This window comes from Xenopus laevis, chromosome 4L, assembly GCF_017654675.1.
Source record: "Xenopus laevis strain J_2021 chromosome 4L, Xenopus_laevis_v10.1, whole genome shotgun sequence".
Classification (NCBI taxonomy): Eukaryota; Metazoa; Chordata; class Amphibia; order Anura; family Pipidae; genus Xenopus; species Xenopus laevis.
Genome location: NC_054377.1, coordinates 72,000,089 through 72,016,745, shown reverse-complemented (window position 1 = coordinate 72,016,745; position 16,657 = coordinate 72,000,089). Strand labels below are relative to the sequence as shown.

Genomic DNA, 16,657 nt, shown 5'->3' with positions numbered 1-16,657 from the left:
ACACTAGGTGTAATCAAAATCAAAATCAAAAAATTGTGGCGAATAGCAGGACACCAATAGGCAGTAGGTGACCTTGCATTTGCCACTAAGTAAGCTAGTTCAGGAAGTGGTAACACTGAAAAAAGTAACAAAGTATAATTAAAACGTAACTTTTACTGCTATAATTCTAAAAAACACGCTCACAAAGACACACACCCACTAGCCAACCAATCCGTCGGCAGTGCTGGACCGTTTCCATAAAATTGACATGTAGTTAAAACAAGTTGCGCAAAAGGTGTGACGGTGGGGTCTCAAAAAGACATCATTATTTGTTGTGGAATTAAATTTTAACCCTCCATATACCTGGAGTGCACAACCCGCCCGCTCCCTCCCTTCCAAGCAGTTAACCCCCGTGCAAGACCTGCCTATCTACGTTGGGACTGCGTGGGAGCTAAGCACTCCACCGTCCACCTATGCCCGCCCTACGCGTTTCGCCGATACCTTCGGCTTCGTCAGGGTAGTTTTAACTACATGTCAATTTTATGGAAACGGTCCAGCACTGCCGACGGATTGGTTGGCTAGTGGGTGTGTGTCTTTGTGAGCGTGTTTTTTAGAATTATAGCAGTAAAAGTTACGTTTTAATTATACTTTGTTACTTTTTTCAGTGTTACCACTTCCTGAACTAGCTTACTTAGTGGCAAATGCAAGGTCACCTACTGCCTATTGGTGTCCTGCTATTCGCCACAATTTTTTGATTTTGAGTTTAATTAACATCAGAAGTCATTACGGGTACCATGTAAGCATATGTATTAACCGGTTGCAGGATCATTTCTAGGTTGCACGCCCGGGCCCATTTCCCACCAAGGACTCCATATCTTTTGAAATTTATCTGCTGTGCCTCTTGCTTCATGGGTAAGCTTTATTTTGGATATAGGTGAATCAACTAGGTTAATCCAGGAGTCCTTTGTGGGAGGGGTAGGTCCCATCCAGTGCATAATCACACATTTCTTAGCATAGAATAATAACGCTCTAAACCTTAATCTTGCACTGACAGTGGGTACAAGGTGTTCCACCACGCCCAGAAGACACACAGTGGGGGAGAGTATATGTGGGAACTCCAGTGTGTTTGCTAGCGAAGCCATTACTTGCGACCAGTAAGTATTTATAATTGGGCAAGACCAGATCATGTGTAGAAAGTTGGCTTCAGGAGTTCCACATCTGGGGCAGGAGTCATTGTCCTTCTTACCCATTGCCTTTAGTTTAAGTGGGGTGATATATAGTTGATGGAACACCTTGTACTGTATCAGTCTATCCCTTATTGCTATTAAGCTTTGATACATAGTTTCTGTTGCTTCGTCCCAGTCATCCTGGGACAGCTCTGGAATGTTTGTTTTCCATCGTACCTGAGCTGTATGGAATGGAGGGGGGACACTGGCTAGAAGATTTCTGTATAGCCTGGACACCAACTTTATCGGTTGCTCAGCTATGAGGGTCTCTTCAATTGTCATTGTGGAAAGGACAGGAGAAAGTGTACCAAACTGGGCCTTAAAAGTGTGCCGAATTTGGAAATATCTAAAAAGTAGGAGGTTCTGAGATGTACATTTGGCTCGAAGTTCAGTATGTGAAGGGTAGGTATGGTTTTGCAAAAGATCGCCCAGGTATTTGATGCCCTGCCTTGGCCAGAAGAGGAAGTCCTCCAGGTTTCGGAAGTGAGGCAGATTGGAGTTGCCCCATAGTGGTAAGAGGGAGTTGAGTTGAATAGGTCCTTTCTTAAATATTTTCAACACTTGGGTCCAGGCTCTATGAGGAGTGGAGATGGTGGATGGCAGATTGCCTGCGTCCGAAATTTTCCGATGGGGTAGATTTTTAAGTCCTTCCAGTGACCCTAATATATTTGCATGTAGTGCCATATTTGGGTTATATGGGTCTGGATGATACCACCAGTGCAGGTAATACACTTGGGCCGCTACGTAATACAACTGGAAGTTGGGTAAAGCTAGTCCACCATCCTCCCTCTCCGCTGTCAATTTCTCCCAGGCAATTCTCGGTACCTTACGGTTCCATATAAAGGGAAGTATCAATCGGTTGATTTTTTTAAATACTGATTTGGGAATGTATATGGGGGCATTATGGAGGCGGTATAGAAATTTTGGTAAATAGATCATCTTGATCAGGTTTATTCTCCCCCACAAAGATAGGGGGAGATTAGAGTATTCAGTTTTAATTGTGAATCGGTTATGGCGAAATGTTTGTATGTATATGTAAACTTTTATACAAAAATACAGCAAAATGCCTATTAAGATTTAGTATCCTCTCAACTTACAGAAAGGTTCTGTATTATTTTGTCTAATAGAAAAAAGTATTGGGAGAGGATATGTTCATAAGCAGGGTTATATTTTTCTACTTCAAATGTGATACCTTTGCTTACAGCACTAGTTCTCTCATATAGATGAATATGTATGAAAATGAATTAAGCCGCCCCATGACAGTCTGAAAGTGCACATGATTTTCATCCATATATTACATTTACTTTACTGTGTGATATTTATTGTGGGGAGGCTAATGAATTATTCATATAGATTTACAGTAAGAGAAGCCAAATGAATTAACAGCCTCAATGATATCTACATTACAGTTAATGGCTAGTTTAGTGTTGAGAGGCTAATGTTTCTTGTTGTTTCTAAGCAGTTACGGGATTGTTTTTTTTCTTAGAACATATGAGATAATCGACTGATCTCATTGAAGTACATAACAATGGCTGTAGTACAACAAAAGCAGCCTTCGCTCAAAAAGTATACCTGTAGGCTTCTGGCAGAAGCCCGTTTCATAGTGACTTTTTCCGAAACTCAATTTTTGCTTTAAATACAGTATGTGTAGTGTATAAAAAAAAAGCTGTTAGATGTTGCAAAACTAATATTTTACTCATCACATTCATTTTGGCCTGAACTTTAGGCCACGGAAGTAGTCCTAGCAGAGGTGGCCATGGCTGCTCCTGTACTACCTTAGTATATGGAGTTGGCATTTATTAAATTATTTTATTTTGACAACAGGGTAACAAGTAATCTCATCCTATTGGTGTGCCAAAACTATTAGTTTTTGTAGACCCAATTGCCCTTAACCAATTTCCAGAAGAAATGAAGAGATTGTACACCAGACCAATTGTCTTGCTACCCTCTCCTCTGTAAGGGTCATGTTTGGTGATATTATTTGTGGGCAGTATCGTGGTTATGTATGTATGGTCCTGCAACTGTAATTCTACCATAAGACCCTGACTGTTTCTCATTAGCTAGAGGTACAGAGTTCATTAGAGACCTGGGGGATTGGATCATTTATTGGATCTTGTATTGCCATTCACATCATAATTAAATATATAGAGTTTTAACATCATAATAAAACTTTCTCTTATAAATCAACCCCCTGCAAGTCCAACTCTTACACAATATACTCTGGTATATGATCTTGCCTGCTTCTAGTTTCTGACTGTTCTTAGCCTGTACATTTAGTCTTTTTTATTGCTCACCAAATGCCCTGGCCTGGCCTGTACATTAATTGTGTTTTCTGCCGCCTGCCCTGACCCCTGTCCTGTATATTCACTTTCCAGCTTGCCTTCTGTCCAGACCTTTGGACCAGCAATAGGTCTCCAACTTTGTACAAAAGCCAGTGGCAGAGGATTGAGCTTTCTTAAAGCCCTGGGATTAATTCCACAACAGCTCACAGAACATAAATCGCCAGTGGCAAAATGTAGAGATTTTAAATCTTCACAAGCATGTCAGTTAAAACCCATTATCTACAAGCTTCTTGGGGATTTAAATGCTCTCCATTGGAATGAAATTTTCTGCCATATTTTCGCTATTTAGTGTGGACAGAAAAACACCCCATGTGCTATTGCCCTAAAACACATTTTAAGCCAGTCACAGAGTGAGAGACGTCCTGATTCTTGTAGTTATTGACTACTGTAAAGCATATTTAAAACAGATATTGCCACATGGTTGGTGCACACTTAACCCTCCTTTTTGGCAGCAGATGCTAGTGCCATGTGTGTGCCTTAATGTGTACCCAGATTTTCCTCCACTGTTTATATTGGATGCTAGAGAAAATGCAGTGAATGAAAGAAAAACCTGTTGTGCAAAGTTGAAGCAACATGTTGATAAAGGTAGGAAACCACAATAATAAATGGCTTTCAGACTGTCTGTTGCAGCATGCAGTAGTCTTAATAGCAATTAGCACAGTGGAGAGAAAGCTAAACAAAGTCTGAGAACACAAAGCCACTATGCTAAAGGTCTGGATTATCAAATGTTGAGATGAAATCTGAGTTAGCTTTTTCACTTTTCTCCCATCTCAAATCTGCCAAGATGCATCTAAGCCTACGAACAAACCCGTCTAATGATTTCAAGAATGTTCTAATTTTGATAAATCTTATATATATATAGTTTTTTTTGTAATATATAGACTTTTTTGCATCAGGTAAATAAAAAGGTTAAACTGTACTGCAGAAATGAAGATGGTTATTATGTGATGAAGATGGGTATTATGTCATGATAATATTCATTTACCAAATGTTCAGTACCTAGAAAACTGCACAGGGAACATTAATACAAAAACAGTAACCCAGAATAACAAAAATATTTCTGTAATATATTCTATATAGGAAAATTTGGAGGCACTAACCATGAATGCTAAGGGGCACGAGTGGATGTTCGCATGATAGATACAACAGTTATCTTCTGTAGCGTATTTCCAGTCAGCTGGGCACTCCACATTCTCACAAAATTGCTTGGCTTCACTAGCATTACTAAAAACAAATATATATTAAAAGAGATAAAATAATTAAAATTCCTGTTTTATAAAATGAATAGACTTACCTGAAGAGCAATATCTTCTGATTCACTGCTTTCTGGTAAAAACTGTCTGGTACAGAGACGGAGTAAGTGACATTAAATTCATGCCCGCTGACAACTTTCTCAGGAGGCCTTATAATCCAAGCCATTTCCAGACCTATTTAAAATAATAATTTAACATATTATTTATTTGAATTAATGTCTATTTCTCAATATTTATCAATTAACACCAGGACAGACACTTTCAGACAGGGCTACACTTCTTTATTTGACTTGTTTCTTCGGGGCCCTAAACATATAAAGATATCTATCCAGTTTCTAAAACACACTTCCAATGGGAAGCTCAGTTCTACAGATATGTTGAAGCATTAGACTCAGCAGCTCCTGGAGCTGCCAAGAATGCGAAGGCCAAAATAACCCTGGATAATATGCCCTTCTTATATAATTGTGCATAACTGATCATTTTGTAGAACTAGTAGTGTTGCTGGGGGGGTCCTGACTGATGCAGTATATTTGTGCAAAACAGATCATGGGGAAGAGATCCTAAAAGTAACTCTGGCTATAGAACTGCCTTGTGGATAGGATTAACGTCTACATTATGTGCAGTTGTTTAGATAATATATACACAATTAAGTTATATTCTTGTACCTGTGGGAGTTGTTCCTCCAGATGGGACCTATTGTATAACCCTGTAAGGCCACCCAGTAATTGAGTGGTATTTGCAGGGGTTGGATGATTCATACATATCCCTGCATATACATTTTTTTTCTGCCAGCTAGTTTCAGTGTAAACAATCTATAGTAAAATAGTCACTGATTAGTTCACTATGAGTAACAACAACTATCTTATCAGATCTTTACTGTGCAAAGTTGTGCGTGAGATTTGGCTATGTAATTTGTTTGTGGACAGTACAGCCAGTACCTTATTGTTTTCATGCATGTGTAGTTCATCAAAAGTAAATATAAAAAGCTGCATTAGGCAACTGAAGAAACAGGGTAAGAGGTTGAAGCTCATATATAGTACGATCATCTACTGTGCAACATGCTACTAACTTGCAAAGGAAGACAATTAATTGAAATTCAAATGGATACAAGTTTGAATTACAGTATAATTTAAGTTCCTAGAGCTAAAAACACTCAGAAGCAAAGTCACTCTATTTATATTTATTTCTCCACCCATGAGTAAATTCTTTAGAGAATTTCCAGATGGTCAAACAGTTCAGCACAGAATAAATCTTCACACTGGGGCAGTGAAAAATACACTTTAACATAAAGGATATTTATAATGATAAAATAAAGGAATATTCTGTCAAAAAATAAATTTTATGAATGCACAAGGTAACATTGTGGTTCATATTTTATACTATTAAGATATACACCTTTAAATCCTTGTAATCTTAATCTTGTATATCTTGTAAATATCTTGATACAGGGATCCCCCAAATATTACTCATCGGTATTATAATCAAGGTTCCAAGACTTTTGCCCAGTTAGGGTAAAACTTTGAGTGAATATTTATTATATGCCCCATGTACCCCTACTAGTGTAGCTTGATAACTGATACAAGAGTGTTTTCTTTCTGTAACCCTGTTTGAAGCTCAGAAGATTTGCAATACAAAGGGGGCTAAGGCATCGAAAGGCATCGAAGACCTCTGTACTACACACATCCAAGGGGTATTTATGTCAGGGAGGTCATTGTGCACAATGCAAGAACAGCTGTGCCATTTGTATGTACTTTTCAGACTTATTTCCTGATTTACAGAATGGCTGGAGGTCTCTGTGCTCCATTTCAGAACACACAGACTTGCAGCCGCATGAATATCCCAATGAATACAGTGCTACATGCATTCATCACGTCTGTTTTCATAAGCAGGGGAAGGCATGTAGGCATTTCCTTTCCTGCCCCCCTACCTGTCCCCTAAATTGCAAGTCATTCAGGGTAGCATATTGGGGAGCAGTGGTGGAATTTTTCTGGTGCAAGATACAGAGCACAGCCAGTCCTTGGGTAGAAGTACAGTTTGCATGCTCTAAGGGGTGCACTCTTGATCTTCTGCCTAGGGGCATTGTAAATGAGCCCTACAGAATGCTGGCTGGTTCATTCTGAATAATTAGTGGATTAGTCTCTTCACTTGACAAAGTCCCTTTGCTAAAGAAATAATAATACCTATTATCCCTCCTGTGGGGTGTTGTCTCTAGTGGCTGCTGGATTACCACAGCTTCCCTGCGGAATGGGATGCAGTTATGGAATTAAGGGTGCCTTCAATTGTTAAAGGGATCCTGTCATCGGAAAACATGTTTTTTTCAAAACACATCAGTTAATAGTGCTACTCCAGCAGAATTCTGCACTGAAATCCATTTCTTAAAAGAGCAAACAGATTTTTTTATATTCAATTTTGAAATCAGACATGGGGGCTAGACATTTTATCAATGTCCCAGCTGCCCCCAGTCATGTGACTTGTGCCTGCACTTTAGGAGAGAAATGCTTTCTGGCAGGCTGCTGTTTTTCCTTTTCAATGTAACTGAATGTGTCTCAGTGGGACATGGGTTTTTATTATTGAGTGCTGTTCTTAGATCTACCAGGGAGCTGTTATCTTGTGTTAGGGAGCTGCTATCTGGTTACCTTCCCATTGTTCTTTGGTTTGGCTGCTGGGGGGAAAAAGGGAGGGGGTGATCTCATTCTAACTTGCAGTAAAGCAGTAAAGAGTGATTGAAGTTTATCAGAGCACAAGTCACATTACTTGGGGCAGCTGGGAAATTGCCAATATGTCTAGATTCAATATGTCAAGATTTCAAAATTGAATATAAAAAAATCGATTTGCTCTTTTGAGAAATGGATTTCAGTGCAGAATTCTGCTGGAGCAGCACTATTAACCAATTCATTTTGAAAAAAAAAAAATTTTTTCCCATGACAGTATCCCTTTAAGCAGGCATCCTAAATGAAGGGATTTGGAGAAGAGCTACTGGACTTTGTGAGGCTACTTTTGGCTAAATGAACTGGATATTAAGTATAGCAGGCACTCGAAAAGATAATCCAGAGCAGACTTGTAAAATCAAAGAAGATTTATTGTAGATATTGCAGCATAAGCTCGGCTCATGCTATACCCAGTTCTTCATAGGCCAGTGTGTTAGGGTTATGAATAAGTTCTAGGTACTGAAGAAAACTCGTAAGGCAAGGTTTATGCAATCACAATATTTAATTATCATGATTCATTTATGAAATACTAATTACATTCCAAAGTTTTACTTGTTTATGTGCAGATATGGGATCTGTTATCTACTACTATGGTTTTACTGTTTTTCTGTATTTTTTGTCTGTAGCACTATGCCTTAAAAGCTACTTTTTGGGCCTGAGTTAAGATTACTTGAGCCTTTCATCTTGAAGGAAACCCTGCTTGAGTTTCCTAACTAACTGTGTTTCGGGCCAAAAAAAGATGTGCTATTTCTGTGATTTTACCCAAAGGGGTTTCCTTAAAGATAGCTTGCGCCTAAAAGCTTAGGCAATCTGAAATTCGGCCATAAATATACAAAGAAAATTCGGAATTGTTTTACCATGAATATAGATTAATATTAGCTTAGTTATCATCAAGTACAAGGTACTATGTAATTATAGCAGAGAAAAGAAAAAAAATGTAGGATGGCAATGCACAATGGAAAATGGCAATGCACAATGGATTTCCAAAAATCTAAAGCATATACCTGTACTTAATTTGTAATAAAATTAAATACAATCAAACTATATCAGTATGCATTTCTTGATACAGACCCATGCAATCAATCATATTCTGCTCATTGGGCTGCTCCACTGGCCAACAGTCAAATTCCGTATTATCCAGGTCATGCCAGCAGTGGGTCACCTAGTTAAGAAAACATTTTAACATAATATCAGTATTAATATTCATGCCATTTTCAAGAAGAATATTTTTTAAACATTATTACATACCTTAAACAAAAATAATATATATTAGAATTTGATATATTATTGACCTGTCTTCTGTGCTACCAAAGATATGAACTAAGTATTTTGTTGCTGCTGTTCTATACATTCAAAATGAAGTAAATTTCTGCAGAATTATTAGAATTATTTGATTAAAATGGAGTGTATGAAAGATGGCCTTCCCCTAGTTTAGAGCTTCCTGGATAACGGGTTTCCGGATAACGGATCCCATACCTGTACCATCACATAATTCTTAACCTTGTTGTAATGCTTTGCTACAGCTTTAAAGTGCAATCTCAATGAAAAAATGATGCTACAGTGATCATCTTCTGTACAGCTGTCAGCTTGAGCAAGCAGTTTTCTTGGACAGCAATGCACCCACAAATACTTATTAATCATTATTTAAGTGGCCCTAATGTTGTAGTTAAGCCTAGGCCTTCACCTGTCAGACAATAGTCACCAATCCTACACAAAGGCTGATTCAATTGCTTCTCAAGAAGCTTTAATGTGTTAAAATATATTTTACTTCGCATTAAAAGTCAATTTTAAGGGCAGCATGTGTTTTGTAGCATAGCAATGTAAATTTAGAACTGCGTCAACTATTACCTGTAAGCTTGCTGTTAGAGATATACAAATATAGTATAAGTATAGGTATATATTTACCGTAATGCAGAGTAGCAGCGAGAAGATGAAAAGCTGCATCTGGACAAAAGCAGCCACCAGATACTCAAGAAAGAGTAGTAGACATCACAATACAATCCACCGAATGCTAGATCAAGGTGAGAATGTTTGCAGGTCTGTGACCTGGACACATGCTGTGAGATTTATTTGTAGGCTTGGTAATTCCCATGGGCCATGCTTAAATCAATGGAATGGAGGCTTCATCTGTAATATTTAAACATACTCCAAAGCAAAGCTTTATAAATGAAAGTATGATTAAGCACAGAGGTCTTTACACATTTTGGTTTCAGGGGTTACTCTCTGTGGTGCAACATTTGTGTGGGCCTCTGAGTACCCTAAGCAAAGGAAATATACTGTAGGACAGTGGCTGCATTTTACAGGCAAAGCCAAGAGATCCTTTGCACTCAGCATGTTGAGCTCCCCAATTTCCATTTTTGCTACAGTTTTTACTGGAGTAGTGCCCTGCTTCATGTTGTAGCGCCCATCAATCAGACAAAGCAATCGTTTGGAAGTTTTAATCTTGGATATTGCGTTTCAGGTAAAATGTATTCCCTGTGAAAAATGTATAATGAAGCAGTAGAATTCTTAATGAACCAGATAAAAGTGAGTGTAGAACTGGCCACACCAGGGATGACGTTGATGTAGTTGGCCATCTTAAGTATATTGCACTATATCCTTATTTTGTTTAAAGAGAAAGCTTAATGCACAACATGTCTTAATAGCATTAATATAGGCAGCTGGAGTGGTGGGTTAGAGTCTCTTCAGCCTTGTTACCTTGGTATCACTAGGATTGTGGGTTATTTGGTAGCCTCTACCCAGTCTCGCTATACAAAGTCATATTTCTGGGGGCACCTTCTTACCACATAGGTGAGCTGTATCAAGGGGAGTATTGTTTTATCAGGTTTAACCAGCCATTAACTGTAGGGGGTTGAGGAGACATCCAATTCAATAGAATACACTTCCTAGCATAAAACAGTAGGAAGAGAATTCTCATGGCTGCTCTTTGGGTGACCTCATCTATTATGTCAGAGAGGCATATCGTGGGGGTTAACAGGTTGGGCAGTGACGTTTTGTCCTGGATATAGGCAAGAATCTGTGCCCAAAATGTTTGAATTTGAGGACATTGCCAGATGAGGTGTAGGTTGTTTGCCTCTGGGGCTCTACATTTGGGGCACTGGGGCAAGTCTGGCCTATTTATACAGAATAGTCGGAACGCATTCACAGTTGTTGTAAACCGGCAAATTGCTCCAACTGCGCATGCGCCAACATGTCGATCTCCCACTTAGCCCCATTGTGGCCAGATTTTGTAGCATACTATGTTCTGGAGGTGCAGTAGGAATAAGTTTCCCCATAGAGGTAAGTGGGGTGATACAAGAGGTGGCACTAGGTTGCACACTTTAAGTACTGCTAGCCATGCCTTGTAGGGCAGCTCTCTTATTGGTTAGCAGTCAGTAACCAATCAATGACTTTAGGGGGGCCATATGGGTCATAACTTTTTGAATCTGACCTACATGCTGAGGATCAAAAGCAAATTCACTGAACAGAATAGATAGAGAGCTGATAAACAGGAAGTTGGGTTCTGTTCTGTTATGTTAGACATTCAGTCAATCCAGCCTTTATATTTTACATATTTTATCTATTAAAAACATTTTTTATTTTGCACATACTGTATTACTGATTTACCCAATTTTTATCCTTATGCTTTAAGACTTGTTAACAAATCAATAAATTGTTAAGTCATTGTCTCTGACCCGTGTTGATCTAAAGGTAAAGAATTTTTCTTCAATTTTATTAATAAACCTGCAGTTTTTAGGAAACATTCTAAATTACTTTGACGTGAATGGAATTCACATTTAAGCAAGATTTATACTTTTCAAATTAATGGATACTATTACTTATTTTCCATTACTACTAAATCGGAATGGCTCTTGTGGACAGGCCCTTACTATCCTAATTGCATTCTGTAACCCATTTATGTAAAATGATTGTAAGAAAACTGTCTGTTAAAAAACAAAAGATTTTATGTAAAAGAAATTTTCCGTACCTCAAAGGTTTAGTGTAACTTAGACAGTAGTAATATTAATATACAGTATATATACTGTATTTGTTGGGAATAATTTGTAATAGTTTGTAAAATGTGAAGATGTTACAGTTCAGATGGCTTTACACTGCCATATAAAAGCATGAAATATGTTATTGGCATATACTGTAAGAACCCTTAATACATCTGCAGTGTTTTTGTAAATTAGCATAGTTAAAAAGCCTAAAGCTTTATAGCAACTTTACCAACAGAAAACACGTATTGTATACATATATGATAGAATTTATGTTTAGATTTTGTTAGAACCACCCTATTTAGGCCCTCTTTAAACCAATGCACTCATTGCATACAGTGAATGGATCTAAATGGCTATTGAATGAGGGATTCTGTGTGATAAATTGCATGTTTTCCTCTGGAAAAGGTCATTGTTTCCAGGAAACGCACGGCCCCAGTGACACTTCAGAGAGAATATATCTGTATACTTTTGGGAAAAACACTCCTAATCCCTGCAGCTGTTTGCTTCTAATAACCAGCAAATTATTCTTATGGGATTTTTTAACTCAAACAAATCAAATTAAGCAATGCTGGACGTTTCCATATATCTATGTACTTTCTATAATTAGTTATCATTTAGAGATATAAGAGCTGAAAAGGTGGTTAGTTTCAGTGAGCTCAATGCAAGAGCCTCTAATGTTATCCCAAAGGAAACAATGAAAACAAAATGGAAACTATGGCTGGATTTTAAATGCATTTATATTTATTTTTGGCAGTTTATATAGTGGTTATGTACCTAAACTCCATAAGCCCAATTGAATGAATTTGTGTTAAAAAAGAGGGGACATATTTTTACATTCGCCCTTTAGTAAAATAAGTGCTGCGCTGCACCAGAGCAGATAGCAATAACATTCAGGTCTTTGCCTCCTTTTTTAAACTTAATGGAGAATTAAACTCTAAACACAAATATGGCTACAAATGCCATATATTATATATTAAAATGGGGCAGCCTTAAGGTTCAGCATCTCTACAGCAGTTCTGCCAACTGGTTGCCGTGGGCCGCTTCTGGCCCACAACCCCCTTGTGTAGCCCCCCATATGAAAGTCTGGCTGCTGTGACTGCTTACCATGTGTAAACTTTAAAAGGTATCATTACTGAGATTAACTGGCCCCTGCATTGTTCACAATTCATATTCAGACAGAAAGCTCCTGCATTATTCACACATGCAATCCCCCCTGCATTGTTCACACCTGTAATCCCCTCTGCATTGTTCACACATATAACACCTCTATTGTTCATACATAAAGCCCTGTACTGTTCACACCTGAGACCCAGACTGAAACTGCCCACATTGTTCACCTGTTCTCCCCTCATACAAACTGCTGGAGGGGCACCAGCACTGTGTCACTGTAGATGTCCTGATAGGCTTCCCTGCTTCCTGCTGTATTCTGCCTGTGTGTCATATTCTGCCTTCCCTATGCTCCCTATGTATGCCCTAGTCTGCTTACCTGCATGTTCCCTACTCTGCTTAACTGCATGTGCCCTACTCTCCTTACCTGAATGTGCCCTACTCTCCTTACCTGAATGTGCCCTACTCTCCTTACCTGCATGTGCCCTACTCTGCTTACCTGCATGTGCCCTACTCTGCTTACCTGCATGTGCCCTACTCTCCTTACCTGCATGTGCCCTACTCTGCTTAGCTGCATGTACCCTAGTCTGCTTACCTGAAAGAGCCCTACTCTCCTTACCTGCATGTGGCCTACTCTGCTTACCTGCATGTGCCCTACTCTCCTTACCTGAAAGAGCCCTACTCTCCTTACCTGCATGTGCCCTACTCTCCTTACCTGCATACTCTCCTTACCTGAAAGTGCCCGCCTACTGCATGTGCCCTAACTCTCCTTACCTGAAAGTGCCCTACTCTGCTTTACCTGCATGGTGCCCTACTCTCCTTACCTGGAGATCTTCACCTGATTTGCCCCCTACTCACTGCATGTGCCCTACTCTGCTAGTACCCACCCTACTCTCCTTTAACTGCATGTGCACGCTACCTTACTGCTTACGCTGGCATGTGCGCCCTAAGCACTCTGACTCTACTCTCCTCTACCTCTGATGGTGCTACTCTACTTACCTCGTGCTACTACTCCTTACCTGAAATGTGCCCTCTGCACCCTACTCTTACTGTCTTCCTGCATGTGCACTGAAAGAAAAACATCTCCTGCTTGTGCCCTACTCGCTGACTGCTGCATTGCCTACTCTGTTCCTACTACTCCTTACCTGCATACCTGCTGTCCCTATCTACTTCACTCCGCTACTACTGTGAAATGTGCCTATCGCCCTGCATACTAGCTCTACCTGCATGCTCTACTCTAGACTCCCTACCTCTTCCTTACCTGCTTACTCTCCTGAAGTGCCCTACTGAGCCATTAGCCTCGCATCCGCCTTACGACCTGCACCTATCTCTCTTACCTGCATGTGCCGCTACTCTCCTACCTGAAAGAGCATGTGCCTCTACTCTGCCTACTACCTGCATGTTGGCCCCTAGTGCATGTGCGCCTACTCTCCTTGACCCTACTGCATGTGCCCTACTCTGCTTACCTGCAGTGTCTCCTACTCTCCTTACCTGAAAGTGCCCTACTCTCCTTACCTGCATGTGCCCTACTCCCTGCTTAGCCTGCATGATGCCCTACTCTACCTGCATGTGCCTACTCTCCTTACCTGCAATTGCACTGCATGTACCTAGTCTGCTTACCTGAAAGAGCCCTACTCTCCTTACCTGCATGTGGCCTACTCTGCTTACCTGCATGTGCCCTAACTCTTCTTACCTGAAAAGACCCCTACTCTCCTTAACCTGCATGTGACTACTCTCCTTAACCTGCAATGTGCCCTACTCTGCTTACCTGCATTGCCCTACTCTGCTTACCTGCATGGTGCCCTACTCCTCTTAACCTTGAAAAGTGCCCTACTCTCCTTACCTGCATGTGCCCTACTCTCCTTACCTGAAAGTGCCCTACTCTCCTTACCTGAAAGAGCCCTACTCTCCTTACCTGCATGTGCCCTACTCTGCTTACCTGCATGTGCCCTACTCTCCTTACCTGAAAGTGCCCTACTCTCCTTACCTGCATGTGCCCTACTCTGCTTACCTGCATGTGCCCTACTCTGCTTACCTGCATGTGCCCTACTCTGCTTACCTGCATGTGCCCTACTCTCCTTACCTGAAAGAGCCCTATTCTCCTTACCTGCATGTGCCCTACTCTGCTTACCTGCATGTGCCCTACTCTCCTTACCTGAAAGAGCCCTACTCTCCTTACCTGTATGTGCCCTACTCTGCTTACCTGCATGTGCCCTACTCTGCTTACCTGCATGTGCCCTACTCTGCTTAGCTGCATGTGCCCTAGTCTGCTTACCTGAAAGAGCCCTACTCTCCTTACCTGCATGTGCCCTACTCTCCTTACCTGCATGTGCCCTACTCTGCTTACCTGCATGTGCCCTACTCTGCTTACCTGCATGTGCCCTACTCTCCTTACCTGAAAGTGCCCTACTCTCCTTACCTGAAAGTGCCCTACTCTGCTTACCTGCATGTGCCCTACTCTCCTTACCTGAAAGAGCCCTACTCTCCTTACCTGCATGTGCCCTACTCTGCTTACCTGCATGTGCCCTACTCTGCTTACCTGCATGTGCCCTACTCTCCTTACCTGAAAGTGCCCTACTCTCCTTACCTGCATGTGCCCTACTCTCCTTACCTGCATGTGCCCTACTCTGCTTACCTGCATGTGCCCTACTCTGCTTACCTGCATGTGCCCTACTCTCCTTACCTGAAAGAGCCCTATTCTCCTTACCTGCATGTGCCCTACTCTCCTTACCTGCATGTGCCCTACTCTGCTTACCTGCATGTGCCCTACTCTGCTTACCTGCATGTGCCCAACTCTCCTTACCTGAAAGAGCCCTACTCTCCTTAACTGTATGTGCCCTACTCTGCTTACCTGCATGTGCCCTACTCTGCTTACCTGCATGTGCCCTACTCTGCTTACCTGCATGTGCCCTACTCTCCTTACCTGCATGTGCCCTACTCTGCTTAGCTGCATGTGCCCTAGTCTGCTTTACCTGAAAGAGCCCTACTCTCTTTACCTGCATGTGGTCTACTCTGCTTACCTGCATGTGCCCTACTCTCCTTACCTGAAAGAGCCCTACTCTCCTTACCTGCATGTGCCCTACTCTGCTTACCTGCATGTGCCCTACTCTGCTTACCTGCATGTGCCCTACTCTCCTTACCTGCATGTGCCCTACTCTCCTTACCTGCATGTGCCCTACTCTGCTTACCTGCATGTGCCCTACTCTGCTTACCTGCATGTGCCCTACTCTCCTTACCTGAAAGTGCCCTACTCTCCTTACCTGCATGTGCCCTACTCTCCTTACCTGAAAGTGCCCTACTCTGCTTACCTGCATGTGCCCTCTGCAATACAAAACTCTTACTGATCCCTAATATGAACCCCGCAGCTTCTTAACATACTGAATTATATACACGGTCAATAGTGGGCTCCTAACTCTGCTTAACACCAGACCTGTGTACCCCATATGTACTACGTCGTAACCTTACCTATGAGCTTATTGTCCTTTGAGCTCCCCTCTGCTATACCTATCGACACAGTACCTCAGCGTAACTCATCTCTACTTTTACCTGAGGCTCAAGTAGCATGTGCCCTACTCTGCTTACTCAGAGCATGTGTGTCATTAAGCCGCTGAGGCACTCACTGATGTACTCCTTAATCGTCCACTCTATATCCATGAAAGCACTAGTTACATCATCTCTCTCCTTACTTAATATTGTCATCTGTGGCCGTACTCTGCTTACCTGCATGTTGCCCAATCCTCCATTACTCTCTCTAGTTCATAAGAGACCTACTTCCCACCTTAACTTGTTTACTCAGTTTTGCACTAGCTACTGCTTTAGCTGTTGTCTTAGGCTCGACGGTATGCATGTGACCTAATACCTTAAAGGACCTGTCGTTCACCACTGCTTAATATTGTTGGCACAACATAGCTGCATTGTTCACTTTTATACAAACATGAATTGATCATAGCGATCTAGTTAGCCCTACTCCTGCCTCATTAACTTGTAATATGCATGTGCCCTACGACTCTGTCGTATTAAGAGAACATTGCAAATCGTGCGCACAGAATAGTTTAGCACTTA

The 16,657-nt window shown here is 41.0% G+C and overlaps 1 protein-coding gene across 1 annotated transcript in view; it reads right to left on the bottom strand.

Moving 5' to 3' along the window:
* LOC108713520 (atrial natriuretic peptide receptor 1) overlaps positions 1–9,902 on the bottom strand; it is a 44,945-nt gene extending 35,043 nt beyond the window's left edge. Inside the window, exons 1-4 of the mRNA XM_041591046.1 lie at positions 9,810–9,902; positions 8,580–8,670; positions 4,842–4,974; positions 1,032–1,551 (exon numbers count right to left, since the gene is read on the bottom strand). Of these exons, the coding sequence (XP_041446980.1) occupies positions 1,032–1,551; positions 4,842–4,974; positions 8,580–8,670; positions 9,810–9,902 (837 nt within the window). The remainder of the gene's footprint in view (positions 1–1,031; positions 1,552–4,841; positions 4,975–8,579; positions 8,671–9,809) is intronic.
* Positions 9,903–16,657: the final 6,755 nt, after the last annotated feature.